At 41.9% G+C, this 22,958-nt stretch overlaps 1 protein-coding gene across 1 annotated transcript in view; it reads right to left on the bottom strand.

Moving 5' to 3' along the window:
- LOC132214567 (bifunctional 3'-phosphoadenosine 5'-phosphosulfate synthase 1) overlaps positions 1 to 22,958 on the bottom strand; it is a 121,704-nt gene that overhangs the window by 18,341 nt on the left and 80,405 nt on the right. The window contains exon 11 of the mRNA XM_059661930.1: positions 6,573 to 6,802. Coding sequence (XP_059517913.1) covers positions 6,573 to 6,802 — 230 coding nt within the window. The remainder of the gene's footprint in view (positions 1 to 6,572; positions 6,803 to 22,958) is intronic.

Consider the following 22,958-nt stretch of genomic DNA (forward strand, 5'->3'; position numbering starts at 1 on the left):
TTAAAAAATATGAAAAAATACTCTATTGATAATGTGGAAATAACTGTACAGCAAACATTACATCCAACTGTCCCTTCATTTACCCATTTCCAAAAGGAACACTCACTCATGTGTGCTCTCTTTTTGTTAGTTGCTATTTCAATCACATGAATCATAATCTTACATTTACCCAAATACAAAGATTTATTGCATAAAGGAGAAAAAAAGTTACCCCCCAAAAAAGTATCCTGAAAGTTTGTAATATCTGAAAGAAGGGACTTTAATCTTGTAGTCTTAAAAGTAAATTTCCTTGAGTCTCTAGTATAGCTAATATGGACCTACTTAACTTCCTAAGTATAAACAGATGATTTTTATCATAATTCCTATCAATAATATCTTGCCTGAAATCTTTATGAAGCTGGTTTTTTCTCCCTAAACCTTGTCTTACACTGGTATTTAGTCAAATCAAAAGCTATAAAATCATTAATTACATAAAAGTTGGCATTGAACAATGTCCATTAATCAAACCTAAGCCAACTTCATATGCACATAATTAATAACTGTTTTCTCACTACATCAAAGACTATTGCCTTTCCACAAAATTTTAATCACTTTCCAACATATTCCCATCAACTTAATTATATTTGAACATAATGTAAAAATTTAAAAAACTAAGGCAGTTTTAAAGCCTCCCAAGTTACAATTTATTACGATTTGCTAACTCTAAAAAAATTCCAAGAAAATGAGCTGCTCATGCAACTAATATAGAATTCATCACTGGAAAATCTTATGAGAACTGATGTAATTATTTAGCTTTTGAATGATTAAAAGAGAGACTTAAAGCAATATTACCCAGGAAACATGAAAGTTATCAAGGGCCTCCCAGCCCATCAGTCAACTAACTACATACAGATGAGTTCTAGGATCCTGAATGTAATTAAATCAGCTGATCATGCAAAGAAGCCACAGTAATGAAACAGCGGCACAAGGATCATGTAAAAGAAAAGCTCTGTCTCTCTTTAGTTTTGTCTCCTGAACTCGCAATGATGCAAATGCACCTGAGTTTTATGCATTTGGCCACTAGTTGAATAATTCTATTTTTCTCTCCTATCTCTATAAGTGACTGATCATTACTTTCAAAACATCTTGTACACAATTAAACCAATACATTGCATGCTGGGTGAGAAGCAAAGTTTCCTGGCCCAGCACTCCATCTCTGACACTCAATGTTTTATAAACTTGTAGAAAGGCAATGCTGGGGAGATTCCAAAAGAATGTCCAAAGTAGGCCTCTCCATAGACTAAGTAGAGTAGTCCTATCCTTATCTGAGGGGTGTAGATTTTAAGACCCTCCCCAGTGGATGCCTGAAACCCCAGATAGTACTGAACCCTATATACCATGTTTTTTCCTATACATATATACCAATGATAAAGTTTAACTTATAAATTAGGCTCAGTAAGAGATTAACAACAACTAATAATAAAATAGAACAATATTCTGTAATAAAAGTTATGCAAATGTGGACCCTCTCAAATTACATAACTATACTCACGTTTTCACTCAAAGGATGCACATTATGGCTTATCTTTGGCATATCTGAATTGTAGGCATCACTACTCTTGCACTTTGGGGCTATTATTAAGTAAAATAAGGATTCCTTGAACACAAGCATTGTGATACTGCAACATTCAATCTGATAACTGAAGTGACTAACAAGTGGGGAACATACACAGCACAGATATGCTGGACAAAAGGATGATTCATGTCCCCAGGCAGGACAGATGAGATGGTCTGAGATTTCATCACACTACTCAGAATGGTGTGCAATTTAGAACTTGCAAATTGTGTATTTCTGAAATTTACCTTTAATATTTTTGAGCCAGAGTTGACAGCAGGGTAAATGAAACCACAGAAAGAAAAACTGCAGTAAAGGGGGACTACTGTAAGTTAGAAACCCTGTTGGTGACCAAAAAGGACAGCATTATATTCTAAAAGTTTTTACTTTCCTTAATATTTAATTTATATTTTCAGTTTCAATCATCTTTTGTTGTAGCATAGTTTAAGATTTACTATAATTGCTTTCATTTTTCTTAAAATTCTTTTTTCTTAAGCTTGTAAGGCATCTCTTTGGTAGAAATAGTCTATTTACAACTCTTAGCACATGAATTTTATAGCTGTGGTTTTTGTTTTTTTTTACAGTGAAATCATAGTGTGTGGACGTATATATATGTAAGTACATATAGGGTGGGGCAAAAGCAGGGTTATAGTTGTGAGTACATGAAACACAGAGTGTATTCTTACATTATTATTTATTAATTACTATACTACTTCCATACAAATAACTGTAACCCTACTTTTGCCCCACTCTGTATATATACATATCCTATCTAATAAAGAGGGAATATGCTAATTGACCCTCATGATGTCACAAAGATGGCGGCACCCACAGCCAATAAGGAGGGAATAGGCTAATTGGCTGTCACACCCTCAAAGATGGTGGCACCCACAGCCACAAGATGGCAACGGGGCACGTGGCAAGGCCGGGCCCGGCCGCTCCGTGTGCCTGCCTCCAGAGTACCCCAGTCCTCTCAGCCCCCCAGCCACCCAGGGCCAGCCCGAGGCATAGGCAAGCCTCGGATGGCAGCTGCCCAGCCACCTAGGACTGGCCCAAGGTGCAGGCAAGCCTTGGATGTCAGCTGCCCAGACACCCAGGGCCAGACCAAGGTGCAGGCAAGCCTCAGATGGCGGCTTCCCAGCTGCCCAGGGCCGCCCAAGGCTCAGGTAACCACCGCCACCCGAGGCTCAGGTAACCAGGGCCAGCCAAGGTTGGTGCTGCCGGCAGTGGCAGCAGCAGAGATGTGATGGGGCGTCGCTTACCCTGATTGCCGGGTCACATCCCATCCCTGAGGGCTCCCAGATTGTGAGAGGGGGCAGGCCAGGCTGAGGGACTCCCCCCTACAGTGCATGAATTTTCATGCACTGGGCCTCTAGTACATATATATAAGCATACACATACACACACACACACACACACACACACACACACACACACACGCCAAAATAAAACTAAACCTGCCACAATTCGGAACTATTTCTAGGTGTTGGAAAACCCTGATTTTGTACAAGGGTAAAAATGTTCTGGTTACAGCAAATTCTTCTCATGGTGTGGTTCACAAGTATACTAGAATCTGGGTCACATTTCAGGTGTTCAGAAAATAATACTCTAGAACTGCTCTAGTCTTTAAGTCCACAACTGGGCCACAGAAACACTTCGTTCTTTTATGCTTGCCCATACCAGTTATGTAAGCCTTTTCTCTTCATTGATTCAAGATTTTCCTATAGTTTAGCTACAAGTCATCACTCAGAAAGCCTGTTATTATCTAAAATTGTACATTTTCTCCAGAATTATTTATGTTATTAAATGAGAAGCCAACAAACTACTCTGATAATAGTCTTTCTTTATCCAGACAAATTATCACTTATCTCAAAGAAACTAAATGACACATTTATGGCCCACTTAGAAACAAGAGAATGTTTTTATTTTTAAAAAGGCGTCTTTCCCTTTCTTGTTCCCAGTGTTACAAAATGGGCCACACCAATTGAAGCTATAGGGTCAGGGTCAGGTCAAGATCATTTCTGAACATAGAGTCAACTGTAAACAACCATGGAAAAAAGAATGAGACCTCTCAGATCAAAGGTTACTATGGTCAATTTTCAATTAGTACCCATCAGTAGAGGTACACTGATAAAACATAAATAAAAAATAATTATCAGTTCTATTTACTGAATATGAACTGTAACTTGTACTAAAAAAGCAGGTATCCTATATAATAAAGAGGTAATATGCAAATTGACCATCATGCCCTCACACAAGATGGCCATCCCCATGTGGTCAAAAGATGGCCACCACAAGATGACTGGCAGGGGAGAGCAGTTGTGGGCAATCAGGCCAGCGGGGGAGGGCAGTTGGGGGGCAACCAGGCCAGCAGGAGAGGGCAGTTGGAGGCAACTGGGCCTGCAGGGGAGGGCAGTTGGGGGGGACCAGGCCTGCAGGGGAGGGCAGTTAGGGGCAACCAGGCCAGCAGGGGAGGCCAGTTAGAGGCAACCGGGCCAGCAGGGGAGGGCAGTTGGGGGTGATCAGGTCGGCAGGGGAGCAGTTAGGCATCAATCAGGCTGGCAGGGGAGTGGTTAGGGGGTGATCAGGCTGGCAGGAAGAAGCAGTTAGGGGCAATCAGGCAGGCAGGCAGGCGAGCAGTTGGGAGCCAGCAGTCCTGGATTGTGAGAGGGATGTCCGACTGCCTGTGGGATCGGGCCTAAACCAGCAGCCAGACATCCCTCAAGGGGTCCCAGATTGGAGAGGATGCAGGCTGGGCTGAGGGACACCCCCCTCCCCGCCCCGCCCAAATTTCATGCACCGGGCCTCTAGTACTAAATAAGCAGGTGTGATTATCTATACTAATAAAAGTGTAATATGCTAATTAGACCAGACAACCAATGACCATGCAGACGTCTGGATGTCCTTCCGGACAAAGCTGCAGTGGTGGGGCCAAGGCAGAGGTGGTTAGGGGCAATCAGACAGGCAGGCAGAGTGGTAGGGGCGATCAGGCCGGCAGGGGAGCAGTTAGGGGCAATCAAGCCAGCAGGCCGAGGAGGTCAGGGGCAATCAGGCAGGCAGGGGAGCAGTTAGGGGTGATCAGGCTGGAAGGCAGAGGCAGTTACGGGCAATCAGGCAGGCAGGCAGAAGGGTTAGGGCTGATCAGGCAGGCAGTCAGAGGGGTTAGGGAAAATCAGGCAGGCAGGGGAGCAGTTAGGGGTGATCAGGCTGGCAGGGAGGCAGTTAGGAGAGATCAGGCCAGCAGGGGAGCAGTTAGGGGCAATCAGGCTAGCAGGCAGAAGCTGTTAGGGGCCATCAGGCAGGCAGAGGGGTTAGGGGTTATCAGGCAGGCAGGGAGAGGGGTTAGGGGTGATCAGGCAGGCAGTCAGAGGGGTTAGAGGCAATCAGGCAGGCAGGAGAGCAGTTAGGGGTGATCAGGCTGGCAGGGGAGCAGTTAGGAGCTAGCAGGCAGAGGCTGTTAGGGGCCATCAGGCAGGCAGGCAGAGGGGTTAGGGGTTATCAGGCAGGCAGGCAGAGGGGTTAGGGCAATCAGGCAGACAGGGGAGCAGTTAAGGGCGATCAGGCTGGCAGGGGAGCAGTTAGGAGCGATCAGGCTAGCAGGCAGAGGCTGTTAGGGGCCATCAGGCAGGCAGGCAGAGGGGTTAGGGGTTATCAGGCAGGGTGAGGGGTTAGAGGTAATCGGGCAGGCAGGCAGAGGGGTAGGGGCGATCAGGCTGGCAGGGGAGCAGTTAGGGGCAAGCACACAGGCAGGCTGAGGGATTAGGGGCAATCAGGCAGGCAGGCAGAGTGGTTAGGGGCAATCAGGCAGGCAGGGAAAGTGGTTAGGAGCAAACAAGCAGGCAGGCAGAGTGGTTAGGAGCAATCAGGCAGGCAGGCAGGTGAACAGTTAGAAGCCAGAGGTCCCAGATTGGAGAGGGTGAAGGCCGGGCTAAGGGACCCCCCCACCCCACCACCACCCCCTGCATGAATTTCGTGCACCAGGCCTCTAGTACTAAATAAGCAGCAATCAAGAAAACAATTCATCTATACAAGCACTTACTAAGACATAAAAATAAGTAGGTACAACAGAACATGGAAATAACTACTGATTTTGAGCAAGGCAGGAATCACCTAGTCTACAGCCATCATTCTTAAGATGAAGAACAAGGCCAGAGATCACATAGGACTCTCAAGTCACACAGCAAGGATGGGCTAGAACCCATGATTTCTGATTCTAAAGCCTCACCTTGCCACTCTGAATCATGGAGTGTAGTACCTACTGATAGCACCTACAGATAGAAATTAATAAAATTTCATCAATCAATAAATCCATTCTTAAGACTACCAATAATTTGTCCTAAAAGCCTGCTAGTTTGTTGCTCCTCCTAAGATCTCTGAAGAAAGAAGCTGCACTCTTACTGGTCAGGAGCACCAACTGTGGAGCCACAGCGATTAGGTTCAATTGCTGGGCTGGTATTTACTGATTCTGTGACCTTTACAGTTATTTGACCTTTGTATGCCTCAGCTTACGACTAATCTATATACTGGGAATAATATCAGCACCTACCTCATAAGATTGCTGTAGGGAATAATTAACATCTGTACAATAACTAGGATAGTGCCTGTCACATAGTGATTGCACGAATATTAAACTTTCTCACTACACAGATGATGTAGGCTTAGCAGAGCAGTGTTCATTACTAAGTCCTTGGACCGCTTCTGTATGCCAAGGTACAGTAGATATGGCAGACATAGAAATGTCAATACTGCCTTTGAATACTTCAAGACAAAATTCCTGTAATCATAAAACCAGATTCAATTTTTATTTCTAACTTCTGGAATATCGAGAAATTAGTTTCCTGGGTCTGCCTTTCCCTGAAGTGAGTACAGCGAAGCTTGTCATCAGTAAAGCTATAAAGATGAGATAGCATGTGAAATCCCCGGGGGCAGCTGAGAATACAGGTATTTCAGAGATCTGTGCAGAGAATGTAAAACTTACTGTTCAGAGTCATAGTAATCCATATGCTTCTTTTTTTTGTTGTAAGCTGCAACACGAAAGGGAACTATTTCCAGAGTGATTAGGCCAGGGGCCATTGTCAGCACTTTGGCGCCGTGAGTTGGCTCGTACAGGTCCTTCCCCGTTTCTGGATGAGGCATGCCAGCGGGATCTCGTCCAACAATGTAGAAATTGGCTCCTGCCACCATCCTCGCTCTGCAGTGCCACTGGACCTGGAATAACAGTTTTCCTATTAGATCATCATGCCTTTATGATGAGTCCTTAGAAATAGTAAGTGAATAATCAATAAATATACTTCTCATACGATCCAAATTTAAATGTATAACCTCGGGAAGCCAGAAACAGAACTGGCAACCCCTCACCCTCAAAAAAAAAATCTATAAGTATAAATGTGTACAAGTGTTTATACATACATGTTTATATTATTTTATTTAAAGGAAATATGTGAGTATAAGTGTCTACATGTATGATTTTACACAATTGCTAGATATCATTTATGTATAGTTCAAAATCTAATCCAGGAGGTTAGAAGTCGGGTAGAGATGGATCCTTTCATGGAGGCAACTGGAAGGGGTTTCTGGGATAACTATAATGTTCTGCTGTTTTCTTGTCATTTTCTTGACAGATAAACCGACAAATTAAATTGTATATATTTGAAGTATGCAACACGATGACTTGATATATGTATATGCCAGTGATGGCGAACCTTTTGAACTCGGCGTGTCAGCATTTTGAAAAACCCTAACTTAACTCTGGTGCCGTGTCACATATAGAAATTTTTTGATATTTGCAACCATAGTAAAACAAAGACTTATATTTTTGATATTTATTTTATATATTTAAATGCCATTTAACAAAGACAAATCAAACCAAAAAATGAGCTCACGTTATGAAATATTTACCACAATCAAATTAACACGGTTATTACCTCACACAGTTATCTGTGTGTAGTGAGAACACTTAAGATCTGAGCAAATTTCAAGTATACACACAGTGTTATTAACGATAGTCACCCTGCTGTATAGCAGATCCTCAGAATTTATTCTTTGTATAACTGAAAGTTCGTACCCTTTGACCAATTTTGGAAATAATAATAGAAATTAACACAATTTCATCAGTCAAAGGGAGATAAATTCATTCTACAAAGAATTTTATCATCAATTAATCACTTTGCAACTTTCGTCCACGTTGATGTCAGTTCTAAGAGTTCTAAGAGTGCCTGATAATGCCCTGTTTCTGGACCTGAGCCGAGGGCTGGCAACCAGGCTGTGCTCACTGTAGAAGTTCATTAAGCTGTATGTACACTGTGACTTCTGTACTTTTTCTGTTATACTGTCATTGGTTAAAAAAAACTACTGGATGAAAATGATTAAACTAATTTTACTACTTATATAAACTGGTACTGAGAAAACATGTAGCTAAGTGACTATGACCAAAGTTAGCAGGCAAGAATGAAGGCATTTGGCCGCATGCAAAACTAGTTTTGAAGCCCATACTTTCACATTAAGACATAGTTTAAAAACAAAAATCAGTCTAACAGCTAGAATTTACATAGAAGTTAAAGTAGTAACTGTAAGAGATCATCATTCTCATTAAAATTTGAAGTAAATCCAAAGTTTGACTTGGCCAATTAAGTATGGCGCAAACCCAGGTCTAAAAATCTGTTTTTAGCTCCCTTTCTTTTCATGTAAGGCTCCATTATTTAGTGATTTTTACAAAAGCATCTCTGTTCTGCATGAAAATACGGTAACATAATGAACACTACACATAGTTTTCATTTTCTCTCTCTTGACGGTTTCTCTTATAACAGGTACTTGAACATTTATCAACATGCCTAGAAAGCACAATAGCACGAGGGCAATCACCCCACCCCTGAACTGCTCACCCTCCAGAGTTTGCTTTTTCAATTGTTACTGCTGATACCTACTCTTTATTTCCAAATGACATTCATAAACTGCATGTCTTGACTGTTTAGTTTCAGATACTATAAAATGTAGACATTATTTCCACATTATTTTTCCTACTATAAAAGACGATGTTTGGCTTTTACTCCACTCTCATTCCCTATCCCATTTATCCAATAAATACAGTGATACATTTTTGGTGAAATCGACATTCACCTGTAAAAATAGATGTTTTAAGTAAACTAATATATGAGACATGTGAGCAGTTAGAACAAACAGTACCTAGTACAGAGTAAGTACACAACAAATGTTAGCTGTTATTGTGGTCTTTATTTGATTCCCCTCCTTGTACAACTGTTTGTTTTTCCTAGAGTTAATAACTGTCTTGATTTTTTCCACTCGCTTAATTTTCCATATACCTCTGTGTCTGTGTACCCGGACTACCCTTCTTCCTGAGAACACAGTGAAATACAATTCCCAGCCTCCCTTGCAGTGTGACCATGTGGCCGAGTTCTGGCCAAAGGAATGAGAGCCGAAGTGATGTGTGCCACTTCCAACTGAGGAACACTAACAAGCCTCCTGAGTGCTATCTTGGTTCTTCTCTCCCCATTTGACAGCTGAATAGAAAGGACCCCAAGGTCCTGTAACTACACCTTTTCTGCTATAGCATTAATTCCAAGTGCATTGAGCCACAATGAAATAAAAGAAAAAAGAAAAGAAAATTCTGCTCACTCCCCTCTGCCTTCACCGTAGTCACACAAAAGACCTTTGCTAATTCAGACTCAGAATTTTTATCAAGGTCAGAATTTTATCATCAATTAACCACTTTGCAACTCTACTTAAATGAAAAATCTTTTCTGCTGCATGCAAATGAATGGCGCTCGCAAAGCATTAAACTAAAAGGGCAGTCTAAGTTCTCTGAATTTAGGTAAACTTACTTCGCTCAGTAAGTATGTATGTCTAGGCATTTAAATCATTCAAGGACCAAAAGGTCCACAAACTACAAATGTATGGCTTAATTTTAATATTTAAGGAAGCTCAGATCATTTAATCCAACCACCTCCATCCTCTTAAACAAGAGGAAACTGAAGCTCAGAAAACTTAGCACCTTATTGGGTCACAGAGCATGTGGTTGGTGGCAGTGGCCAGTTCTAATTTTGTCTTGTAAAATTACCAGTCAATTAAATTGCTCTTGGACTTCTAGAGGTTACATGAGTAAATTAAAGGTAAATACACCAAACAAGGAGTCAACATTCTCCTGCAGGTGACCTGAATTATTTTAACGTACAATTTAGTGAGTGGTTTCCCCATGAGAATACTTGTAAAACTGTAACAGACGTGAATAAGCAAAACACGTAACTCTTCCAAGAATACGCGGTGCGAGTTAACTTAAAACCTACTGAAAAGGTGATATGCTTTAATCAAGAGACTGCGAGTCAGTCCGAGCCCTTGCTGCATCCGGTGAAGCACACAGGCTGTGGAGTCAGGCTGCCCTAGATTTGCACCCTAACTTTGCCCCTTACTAACTGAATGCCCTTTAGCAATTTCCTTATATAAGCCTCAGTTTCCGAATTTATAAAAACAAGGATAACACTTAACACATAAGATTGATGGAAGATTTGAAAGCACTCAGGACAGCACTTGGCCCTCAATAAAGAACATCGCTGCTGTTATTATTATTCTGTAAAACATTCCCTGACGATCCCAGTTGATTAACTGCTTCCTAACCAGTGTTTCTAAAGGGAATCCATTTGCTCTATGAAAAAGATGGCACACTGCCTAGGACAGCGGTTCTCAACCTGTGGGTTGCAACCCCTTTGGCGGTCAAACGACCCTTTCACAGGGGTCGCCTAAGACCATCCTGCATATCAGATATTTAAATTAAGATTCATAACAGTAGCAACATTACAGTTATGAAGTAGCAACGAAAATAATTTTATGGTTGGGTCACAACATGAGGAACAGTATTTAAAGGGCCAGAAGGTTGAGAACCACTGACATAGAGGATGAGATGCCAGGTCCCGGTCTTCCTTGCCACGCAGCCCATAGCTGAGCAAATTATGGGGCCTCTGGGGAAGTCTGCGGCAAGAGCTATGAAAAGCTTTTCTTCCCTAATACCATTCTCAACTCCCATTTATTGGTTTTTACCTTTATTTTTGTGAGAAAACAGAATTCTAGATTAACAGGCTTATTTTTTTTTATTTTTTTTTATTTTTTTGCTGGTTTTTCTTAATGATGCTAACCCACTGCTGCCAGTTCACATTGCTCCTGAGAAGTCAGGCATCATTCCTACTTTTTAAAATATATTTTTATTGATTTCAGAGAGGAAGGGAGAGGGAGAGAGAGGTAGAAACATCAATGATGAGCGAGAATCATTGATTGGATGTCTCCTGCATATCCCCCACGGGGAATGGAGCCCGCAACCTGGGCATGTGCCCTGACCGGGAATCAAACCATGACCCCCTGGTTTATAGGTCAATGCTCAACCATTGAGCAACACAGGCCGGGCAGCATCAGTCCTATTATTTCCTTAATGTTCCCTCATTTCTCCCTCCCCATCACTCTACTTTCAAGGTTCCTCTTTACATCATTAATTTTCATCAGTCTGAGTACTATGTGCTTAAATGTGGTTTCCTTTTAATTTATTTTTTCCAAGATTAGAGGTTTCTTGAATTTTTAGGTTGATGTTTTTCACCAATTTCAGAAAGCTTTTCACCATTTTTTCAAAAACTTTTTCTGCCACATTTCTGTCTCCTTCTCTCAGAACTCCAGTTACATATTTGTTAGATAGCGTGATACTGTCCACAGTTACTAAGGCTCTGCTCATTCTCCCCATGCATTTCTTTCTTTTTTCCAAATTATTTCCATTAATCTGATTTCTAGCTCACTGACCAGTTCTTCTGTCAAATGTAGTCTGATTTTAAGTCTATCCAATAAATGTTTTCACTTCAGATACTATGCTTTTTTCATCCTTGACTTTCCATTTGATTTTTCTTCATTTCCTTTTTTTTTTTTTTCTGAGATTCCCCATCCATGGATCCTATTTTTCTTTAAAAAGCTTTAATACTTTTTTGGTAATTCTAACATCAGCATCATCTCAAGGTCTGTTTCTAGCAACAGTTTTCATTCTGCACTGTGAGTCACACTTTCCTGTTTCTTCCTATTTCCAGTAATTTGTTATTGTATGTAGGACTTGTGGAAGGTTTGTTTTAAGGAGGTAATTGGCACCTCTTCTTATCTTTCTGAGGCTTGATTGTAAGCTTTGTTGGGCAGGTCTAGCTTTTTTTTTCTTCTTTTTTTTTCTTTTTTTTTTTTAATCCTCACCCAAGAATATTTTTTATTTATTTAGAGAGAGGCAGAGAGAGAGACAGAGAAGGAGAGAGAAAGAGAGAGGGAGAGAAGACAGAGACGAGAGAGAGAGAGGAGAGAGGAGAGAGGAGAGAGGAGAGAGGAGAGAGGAGAGAGGAGGAGAGAGGAGAAGAGAGAAGACAGAAGAGAAACATCAATCGGTTGCCTCCGCATGAGCCCCAGCCTGGGGTCAAACATATAATCTGGGTATGTGACCTGACCAGGAACAGAACCTACCACTTTTCAGTGTACGGGACAACACTCCAATCAACTGAGCCACACTGGCCAGGGCAGGTCTAGCTTTTTATCAATCTATTGCCTCTCAACTCCAAATTCACCCAAATTATTTAAGATAATGGATTGAACTCTAAGCATTTCTTTATCAGCAATCACAATGTTAAGTTTTACCAGTAGAGGGCATCATAGGAACACTGTAGGAGGAAGGGGGTATCAGTGGTGTCTGTATATGTGCATAACTGGTGGCATTCTGGCAAACCCAAAGTGCATAATCCTTCATAACCTCAAAGCCCTAGCCTGAACCCAGTGACCACCTCGCTGCAGCCCTCCTGATGCAGACATAGTGCACCCCAAGCCTCCCAGCAGCAGGGGCTCCTGACTCCCTTCTGCACCCCACCTACCAGCCTGGGCTCACCTGCGCCCAGAGGATTGTTTCCTGCGTCCCTCTCCACACCAGCATCACACACTGTGCATCTCTCTGGCAGCAGTGGGCTCCCAAACACCCTCTGGGCACCTGTCTGTCAGCCTCAGTTAGCCTGTGCACCAAAACTGTTTCCTGCTTTCTGGCTTCTGTGAACCAGCTGTGGCCCAAACAGTCGGCTGAATTTTTCCTCCACCCACTGGGATAAAACCATAGCTTTTTCAATGAGGTCTGGGGCCAATTCTTAGGGAAGGGATCCCTTTTACAAGTTTGTCCTTCCTTTAGTAATCTCCTTCAACCTCAGGGTACCCTTTAGAGTTCACTTGACATTTTCACAGTTATTCCACTACTGAAGTTTAATAATTCTTTAAATTTTCCCTATTCAAATTCTGTGCAATTTCCACCTCCTAATGGGACCCAGACAAATACACTGTCTTGGGTATAAAGGGTGGTCTTTGCTCTTAAGGCATGTTTTTCTGGTGTCTCACTCAGTTCAATGCCTGGAATGTTAACAAAGTCTCTCCATTTGAGATGGGCTGGAACGTCATCTTCCAACACTGTGTAACCCGACCTCCAGCATCCTCACTCCACTCTAGATCATCGCAGCCGTCTGCATCAGGCCTCGCAGAGTCTTGCCCTGCACAATCGCAGTCCAAGGAACATTGGGGAACATCCTCTGATGAGCATCTATCTGGTGCCTCAGGTCTGGGCTGTGCCCTCCTTTCTAGCAAGCACTCTGCAGGTCTCAGTGGGTCCAGCAGAATCCAAATCCAGGACCAATGTGTTCCACTTGGATTCCCAGTATGTGCCGTGGTCCGGAAACTACCCCAGGACCAGACCAGGGTAAACAGGGGGTTCACTGTGTGTGCTCCCCATCTCTCAGGATTATGTTTCTGCACACTACCTTCACACAAGTGTTTCACATACTTAATCGATTTTATAGTTGTTTTCAGCCAGAGAACAAGTGCAGTATCCATTACCCCATTATGACCAGAAGCAAAAGTCTAGATATATTTTGAAAGTGATAAAGAACATAATTTTTGTGGACAGACAGGCATGGGTTAGGAGAGAAAATGATGATCTCAAGATCTCTGAAGGAACTGGGATCCACTGCGATGGCGGAAGCTAAGGGTAAAGTGGATTTGGAGGGGGCAAAATGAGGCAATTAACACTTTAAGCATGGTAAGTTTGAGCTGTACATTAGACACTCAAGGTGGTGTGATATACAGGTTTGGAGTTCAGAAAAGAGATGTGAATTACAGAGAGATATTTGAGTATCATCAGCATAGAGGTATCTACAGCAGGGTTAAAAGTATTACATACTTTTAATCAAGTTGGGAAATAAGCAAAGCTAAATAATATAGCATGTGAGCATATGTACATGTGATGAAAATGTGTGTAAAGGTAAGGAAATAAAAAGCACAGAATTCAAGACTGTGATAATCTGGAGAGGGAGGAGAATGGCAGGAGAGTTATTCTGGAAACTATGGTGTTTCTAGGACTTAAGACTTTGATTCACACACACACAAAAAACCTGGCTCAATAAATGTGCTGCTCTGTTTATCATGTCAGTCACAGACCTTTTGTGGTTCCGTAGATTCCAAGTCAGTGACAAAGCAGACACTGCAGTGCACAGTGATCAATCTGCTATGTGAATGAAAACTGGCATAACATTTCTGACAGGCATGTTGGCAAATGTCAAAAACCTAAGCAATTCCAATTCCAGATGAGATTGAGAGGAGAAGCTGGGAGAAGCAAGTTATATTTCTCAGGTCAGAGGCAATTCACAGTTGTTCACTCAATAATTTTCAAAGGTAACAATTATATAAATAATCACAACGTAATAAACTAACTCACAGACCAATGATGACAGTGCACCCATACACCAGATACCACAAATTATGATTAATGTAACTCTGTGCATCTGAGGTCCATGCAAGTTTGTTTTACAAAGCAATATTGATTTATGCTCCCACCATGTTTTACTTTTTCAAAGTAAATGGAGGAAAACTTTATTAAGGTTACTTAGTTCCCAACAAACTTAAAAGTAGATAGGGTGTCAACACAGCATTTAAAATAAACCTGAAAAAAGAAAACACATTTCTTAAAATGTAGCTCAAATTCTACCTACTCTGGTTCAAAGGGTTCCTACCTCACACTGCTTAAATATGTTTCAAATTACACAAACCACAAGATTTTGTATTCATTACACAAGCTGGAAGAAAATTAAAGGATGTCTAAACTTCACAAAAATATTCACAAGATCTAAGATTTCCACAACACTGACTATATTTTTAAAGTTTTGCTTAAAATGTTTTTTTCCTGCCCTTTTATATTTTATTGTGCTTAATTAAAACATGAATACAGCTCTTTATCAGGAAAGACTTTTGCAAGTTACAGTTTCTTGACTAAGGAAACTCATTCATTGTCTGAAAAAAATATTATGCTCCCTAAAAGACAACTGTCAAAAACATACAAAAAGTGAAATAAAAACTTGACAAGAAAAAAGACTTGTAGATGGTATTTTAGCCGCAAGTATTAATATGGCATATATTTGCTGATCTTCATTCATTTGAAAACAACTTAATATAAGCCAAAATAAAGAATTAAAACAGAAACATCTTCACTGAAATTATTCTTTTTGTCATTAGACAAAAGGCAAGAAGATCTTTATCCAATATCTGAAATCAGTGACTTATTTAGTCTAAAGTTGCATTTAAAAGTAGACCAATTAAAGGAGATAGGTGGAAGACAAAAGGACTATTTTCTTCTACATATTTCCCACTTCCTAGAAACCGTTTCTTATTAGCCAAATTAAAAGAAAACAAGAAACAATCAGAAGTGACCAGTGAGTTAACATTTTAAATATAATCAAAACCATTAACAAAAATGTATATACTGGGAGTAACTCATCCCTATTGAAAGAACAATCTATATACGGAAGTCATAAAACTAACTGTATGTAACAAACATTAATTTATATAACAAAACTTTAAAATACTCTATAACCCCAAATAGTACAATAATTGAATTGTTTGGAAACTGTGGTATTTCTAGGACTTAAAGACACAGGTTAGCAGAGAAAACACCTGGCTCAATAAATACCCCTCCCTGGGTACGGTGTCAGTCACAAAGACCTGTGATGGGCTCCAGAGATTCAAGCTTGGTGATAAAGCAGACATCTACATGCACAGTGACCACCTGCCTGAATATTATACTCTTTTACTCTGCTTACGTGAATGAAAAGTGGTATAAAATTTCTGAAAGGCATGTCAAAAACCTAAGCAATTCCAGAAATTGAGAACAGTATGCAAAGATGTTCATTTCAGGATTCATCACAGAATTGTTAATAATAAAAGACAGAAAACAACTCAAATCTCCTTAAATAGGGTGTGCCTATTGATTAAATTAATTTCCTAGCACTAGAAAACTGTGCAGTGATTAAAAAATACAGGAAAGCCAAGGCCGGTTTGGCTCAGTGGATGGAGTGTCGGCCTGCGGACTGGGGGGTCCCGGGTTCGATTCCGGTCAAGGGCGTGTGCCTGGGTTTCGGGCACATCCCCAGTGGGGGATGTGCAGGAGGCGGCTGATCGATGTTTCTGACTCTCTATCTCTATCCCTTCCTCTCTGTGAAGAATCAATAGAATATATTTAAAAAAATAAAAATTAAAAAAAATAAATAAATAAAAAATACAGGAAAATCAGCCGTGGATGGTGTAACTCAGTTGTTTAGGCATTGTCCAGTGCACCAAAACGTTGCTGGTTGATTCCCAGTCAGGGCACAAGCCCAGGTTGTAGGTTGAATACAAATGCCAAGTGCTAACTAATACTGACGTTCAATAATTATCTCACTTCACCTTCAATTAAGGTTTGAGAATTGCCTTATCAAACTGCATATGTATTTTTAATTTTTCTCAATTGAAAATACTGAGGATAATAAATAATTTTTTAATCCAGCTAAACTGACCCATTTCTTTATATATTCACACCAAAATTTTATTTTATTTAAGTGTAATAAATTTTATTAAAGCCAATATTCTCTGTAAGGCAAAACTCTGATACTCAATTGGTCTATAAAAGAACTTCAGGCACAGAAACATTTTTAATGTAAATGTGCACATTTCCTTTTCCAAACTATCAAAAGTGCACTTATTTTAACACTACTAAAATTCTTTAGAAAGTTATATCCATTACCTATTCTTGTTGGGTAAAAAAATCAATACCTCCATTCATCTTGGGAATTCCACGTCAAAATACTCTTCCCTTCTTTGTACCTTACATTAGCACATCACTTTAGTATTAATCTATTTTCTATAAATTCCCAGATCATAACCGCCTGCCTCTTGATTTCTCAGTAGTAGGAATCATTGTAAGCTCTTCAAGCTGACAGAGCTACTTAAACTGCATCAAGGCCTACAAGACAGGACATCAGAGCAGGAAAGAAAATACAAGTTAGTATATTTAGGGAAGAAATAGTATAGATTACCTAACTATTGAAAAACCAGGCTAACAGAAAATATTAAAACCTGATGCTGCTTTAATAACAACAGATTTTGAGCTGAAAAATCTATAGAAAAATCAGGAGAAAGAAAAAGGACAGTCTTCCCCCATGAGAAGCATCCTAAAACACCTGTAAAATCTACAATATCTCTGAATTAAAGTAGTCATTTTAGTTCTCAAGCTAAAAGTATATAAAATATCAGACTATACAGATCCCAATAATTACTTTCAAAATAAATCACCAGATCTAAAATGTTTTTATGATTATGACTCAAAATTGCTTATCCAAAAATCTCAAATCCAATTTTTTCCCAATTTTATTGAGATACTAGTGGCCCTGCACACCACTGCCGCTTGCCTCAACTGGCTGCCCCGCCCCCCGCCCACCGCCTCTCGCCCACCAGCCACTTGTAACTCTCCACCACACATAGCTCGCTGTCCCACCTTCCTGTAGCTCTCTGCCGCAGGTAGCTCGCCGCCCCACCCTCATAACTCATATTACCTCTTTATTATATAGGATAATTAACATGTAACATGTTCTATAAGTTTAAGGTGTGAAACGTGATGACTTGATTACTATAGAAAGATTAGTTAACATATCCATCTGAAATTCAAAAACCTAGTTTTTTAATTAATTTAGTAGCAAAACCTGACCAAAACTGACATGAAGTTATTTATGGGTTTTACTGATCCCACTCAGTGTGAGAAATCATTCACACTGCTACAGAAATTTCTATGTTCTCTATGTCCCAGACCCACCAGTAGAATTAACACATGACCCCAAATAGTTTGGATAAGAGATTGTGAATCTGTGTCGCACTGCTCCAGAAAAATGAATAAAATAAATAAGCACAAGACAAAATTAACAAGGATGCCACAGGGGGGCCAAAGGTTACAATTAAAACTTGAGAATGTATGGCTCCCATAATTAGGCTCAGATCTCAAGAATAACGTCCCTTAAGCTTTCAGAACTCTTGCAAGTGTTATAGTCAGGAACAGATTTCTAACCTAACACATATTACTGCTCCAGACAGATACTGGATGAAAGCATGAACTAATTAACTGACTATACGGGCATCCAGGTGGCAACACAGTAGTTCTGTGGTTGGCAGTTAGACAGACATGAGCAGAGCAAGCACGATGGGCCAGGTACAGAAGGTCACCAGGGCAACCTCTCAGATGGCTGGTCATTTGGTTCAGACCCTCGCCTGACCTTTCCTCTCCTGGCATGTCGCTAGTCATGTGGCAAACGCCTTTGGAGGAGGAACAAGGGGTGGAAGAGCGGCCTCATGCGACTCCCATGTGAATCCTTGCACAACCACTCCCTTAAGCATTAACCCCTAGGGAAAACATCTAGGCTTCAGCTGTCTTTCAGCTCCAGGCCCAGAAAAACAACAAAACCAGACAAGCAATGCCATGGCTGACATCAGGACCAGCTGCAATAACTAAGGATCCCTGTCTTGATGCTGACCAATCAATGGAGACCACAACCCAGAAAGGACACACCTGGAAAGCTCATGAATATTCTATTGAGATCCTTCCCTGGGAAATCCCCTAAAATCCCCACTCTTAACAGCCCTTAAAATGGAGGACCCATCTATGGAGCACACCATGCCTCTCCCCACCCCCTTCTCCCAGGAGTATTTTCCTTGTCTCTCTCTCCTAAGCTCTAAGGGCCCTTCTTTTGCCTCTGCAAATTGTTTCCTTAGCCCATTTCTGCTACAGCTCACTTCTTCTACCTCTGCGACTTCTAAATAAACTTTCTCTTATAGTTTGAGTTTTAGCTCTGAATTCTTTCTTAGCCAGAATTCAAGTACCAAGGTTGCTGAACTGAGGTCCAGACAGACTCTAGCAGTCTAATACCTAGTGCCCCACCTTATCTAAGGCTTTGTTTTCTGTGGTTTCAGTTACTTGCAGTCCACCACAGTCTGAAAATATTAAGTGGAAAATTCCAGAAATAAATGGTTTGGTGCCCCATTCCATTCTGACCAGTGTGATGAAACCTCATGCTCTCCCACTCCATCCCGCCCAGGACATAAATCCCTTTGTCCAAAATCTTCATGCTGTACAGGCTCCCTGCCTGTTAGCCACTTACAAACCATCTCAGTTATCGGATCAGCTGTCACAGTATCATACTGCTTGTATTCAAGTAACTAAGTAAAATTTAAGTATTTTAATTAATGATGGCCCCAGAATGCAAGAGTAGCGATGCTGGCAAACTAGATATGCCAAAGAGAAGGTGCTTCTGTTAACATTGTAATTAGCTAGTTTTAATATTAATAACTAGTGACCCGGCGCGTGAAATCGCACAGCACCGCCCACCCGCGTGCGCCCCGCTCACCTGCTTGCTGCCCCGCCTTGACATCCTAACCTCTCCACCCAGAGCTTGAGCGCACCTGGCCCCGCCCCCAATCCCTCTGGCCTTCTCTGGCCGCTTCAAGCCCCACCCTTGGGCTGGTCCCACCTCCTCCAGGCACCACCTTGCTTTCGCCCCGTCTCTAGAGCAACGTGGCAGCTGTGCCCTGCCACGCATGCAGCCTCCTGCTGAACGGTTGTTACCGTGTGAGGGTGTCACGACTATTAGCATATAGCTCTTTATTATATAGAATAGCAAAGTAGCAAAGGGAAGGCCAGACATTATAAACATGGTCATCTGGGCAACTTCACCAGGAAGCTACAACATCACACTCCCCAGGGAACCACCAATCCATTCCCTGCAAATCACTGGGGAAAGGGGTCCAACAATGAGGAAGACGAACACATGGGCAGTAACATCTGGGTAATGTAGGGAAGATGTTTGCCTGCCAGTCTAAGCTGGAAAAAAGATAATTGGCTAGAGGGGATGGAGCCACTGCATGCATACAAAATCTTAGAAGGTTAAAATGCACAGACAAAGAAATTCTCTCTAGAGTCTCTTGTTTCTCTCTTGTTCTGTGGCTTTGTTCCTGCTTCCTTGTACTCACCCATTTCCTCCATAGCCATGTGGCCCCAGGATCCACATAGCCCATGGCCATGCACCCCACAGCCAATGGACTACAGCTGTGAACACAAGCTCATCTAGCCAGATGCTGGACTCAACTGTGCAAACATGGAACAGAAACTCTGGGCAATGGCTTTAATCCCAGCCCTCATGAAAACACAGCTGGACTTTTTCCTTGGCAGGGCAGAGGGAGATAGAACTTGGAAACTCGGGGGTTTGATTCCACAGAAATAAAACTTTCCATGATACCTCATCCTCCCATGGGGGCCTCCAGAAATTCTTATTCCAGTGGCACCCCAAGAAGCTCACTTTCACCAGCAACCAGTGGGGACATAGAGGGCACCCCACCGATAACACTTCCTTTAAGTGAAACCGTATATAGGTATAGGAAAAAAATCCTATCCTGTGTAATAAAAGGCTAATAAGCAAATTGACTGAATGGCGAAACAACCACTCGCTATGACATGCACTGACCACCAGGGGGCAGATGCTCAACGCAGGAGCTGCCCCCTGGTGGTCAGTGCACTCCCACAGGGGAAGTGCCGCTCAGCCAGAAGCCGGGCTCACGGCTGGCAACCGCAGCGGCAGTCTCTCCTGCCTCCACAGCAACACTAAAGATGTCCGACTGATGACTTAGGCCTAAGCCGTCAGTCGGACATCCCCCGAGGGCTCCTGGACTGCAAGAGAGTGCAGGCGGGGCTGAGCGACCCTCTTCCCCCTGAGTGCACGAATCTCGTGCACTGAGCCTATAGTTAGTATATATAGGGCTCAGCCCTATTCATGATTTCAGGCATCTACTGGGGCACATCCCCCGAGGATAAAGGGGACTACTGTATGTTCCTACCATCTTTGTTTAAGGGCACCTGCTCACTTACACAGAATCAGTCTCTCTTAAGGGGTCATTTAACAAGGCATGGGTAGCTTTCACGGCAAAGAAAAGTTCTTCCCTCCAACAATGTGTTTTCTCCAAATTCAACTGGCAGTTCTCATCTGAAGATCTTAAACCAGATTACAGCTGCTAGTTGTATATATCTACATTCCAAAATACATCTAACTTTCACGTTAACCGGTCTTAGAAAGCATGATCATCCTTTACAAAAAGAGATTTAGTAATTTGGTAGAAGGGACAAACATGACTTCTATAGGCAATTAATACCTCACAAAAATATAAACATAACACCCTTTTAGCATTAGAAAAGCAACTCTCCCTCCCCACCCACCCAATTCCTAAAATGGAACTTAGGAATCAAGCTCTTAAATCTTTTTTTAAAAATACATTTTATTGATTTTTTACAGAGAGGAAGGGAGAGGGATAGAGAGTTAGAAACATCGATGAGCAAGAAACATCAACCAGTTGCCTCCTGCACACCCCCTACTGGGGATGTGCCCACAGCCAAGGTACATGCCCTTGACTGGAATGGAACCTGGGACCCTTAAGTCCGCAGGCCGACACTCTATCCACTGAGCCAAACCGGTTAGGGCAAGCTGTTAAGTCTTTATAGACTGGAAAGTCAGGGAGAACCTGGTGATAACCAAACAGGCTTGACAGCTGCCCATTGTTCTGAAAAGCATTTGTGCAAGGGAAACAAATCTGGTACCAATGCCTTCTAAATGACCTACAGAAAATGAATAAAGGAAGAGTCACTGTTTTTATTTAATTATTAGTTGGCAAATAAGCATTGCTGGCAGACTCTTTCCTGATGTCACTGGAAAAGCTACAAAAAAATGAGTGGTGTCCTTTTTGTTTATTACCAAAAACAATCAAAACAAAACATTCATTTAAGGCTGTAAATAAGCCAAGTAAGTCAAACAAGTGAGGTGGTTGAGAAAGAGAAATGGATAGTTTTCATTAGCCGCTCAATCTCAGAGTTTAAATCCTGTGAGGTCATAAACATTAAAACACTTAATAGTTTAAAATAGGAAGATGTTTACTAGTATGCCTACACTTTGCTCTTTAAAAGTTCCTTTTACTCACGCACCAGATCTGATGCTTCCTGACAAGAACTGCACCACTAAGCCTATTCCTGACACTCCAGCCAGGCATGGCCTGCGACGTACACCTCGAGGTGCCTTTACAGCTCTCTAAGCCCTGCGAGCTCTGTGCAGGCACCGAGATTCCATGCCCTTCCACCGACTACCAAGGCACAGGCCCCTTGGGGGCTTCCACACAGCAAGGAGCACAGGCCAACAGAACACACACATTGCTGGATGCAGGATCTGACACTCTCTCCTTGACCTAACTCTAGTCAGGCTCTTCGAAGCCCTCCAGGCCTTGACCTCCAGTGTGCATCTTTGTCGGGACTAAAATGCCCAGCTGTGGCAAAAGTCTTGCTAACTGAATTCCTCATCCATCGTATCTGATCCAGTTCTTCATCCCCTACTTCCATCCCCCACATGATACTTGGTCAGACTGGCCCGCTTTCAGCAAGAATACTGCTTGGTCTGTTTAACCAGAATCATCCCTTGACTGTTATTTCCAATGTTGCCTCTTAGTAGTTTTCCATCCATAACCCCCACCCACTCTTTGGCTATAATTCCCCCCACCTGTCTGTCTATGCCATATTTAGAACTGAGCCCCGTTCTACCCTGAGGTCTCTTTTCCTCTACGGTAATAGTTCCCAAATAAAATCTACCTTCCCTGCCCTAGCTGATTTGGCTCAATGGATAGAGTGTTGGCCTACGAACTGAAGGGTCCTGGGTTCGATTCCGGTCAAGGGCACATGCCCGGGTTGCGAGCTCGATCCCCAGTAGGGGGCGTGCAGGAGGCAGCTGATCAATGATTCTCTCTCATCATTAATGTTTCCTTCCCTCTCCCTTCCTCTCTGAAATCAATAAAAATATATATTTTTTTAAATCTACTTTCCCCATTATAACTACTAACCTGCTCGGAGCTTCACTAACCTCATCGTTCACTGGGAATAAAACCCATCTCACGGAGCTGCTGTGGGGAGGAGGTTACACAATGGATGCAAAGAATC

Source organism: Myotis daubentonii, chromosome 1 (genome assembly GCF_963259705.1).
Source record: "Myotis daubentonii chromosome 1, mMyoDau2.1, whole genome shotgun sequence".
NCBI classification, from domain to species: domain Eukaryota; kingdom Metazoa; phylum Chordata; class Mammalia; order Chiroptera; family Vespertilionidae; genus Myotis; species Myotis daubentonii.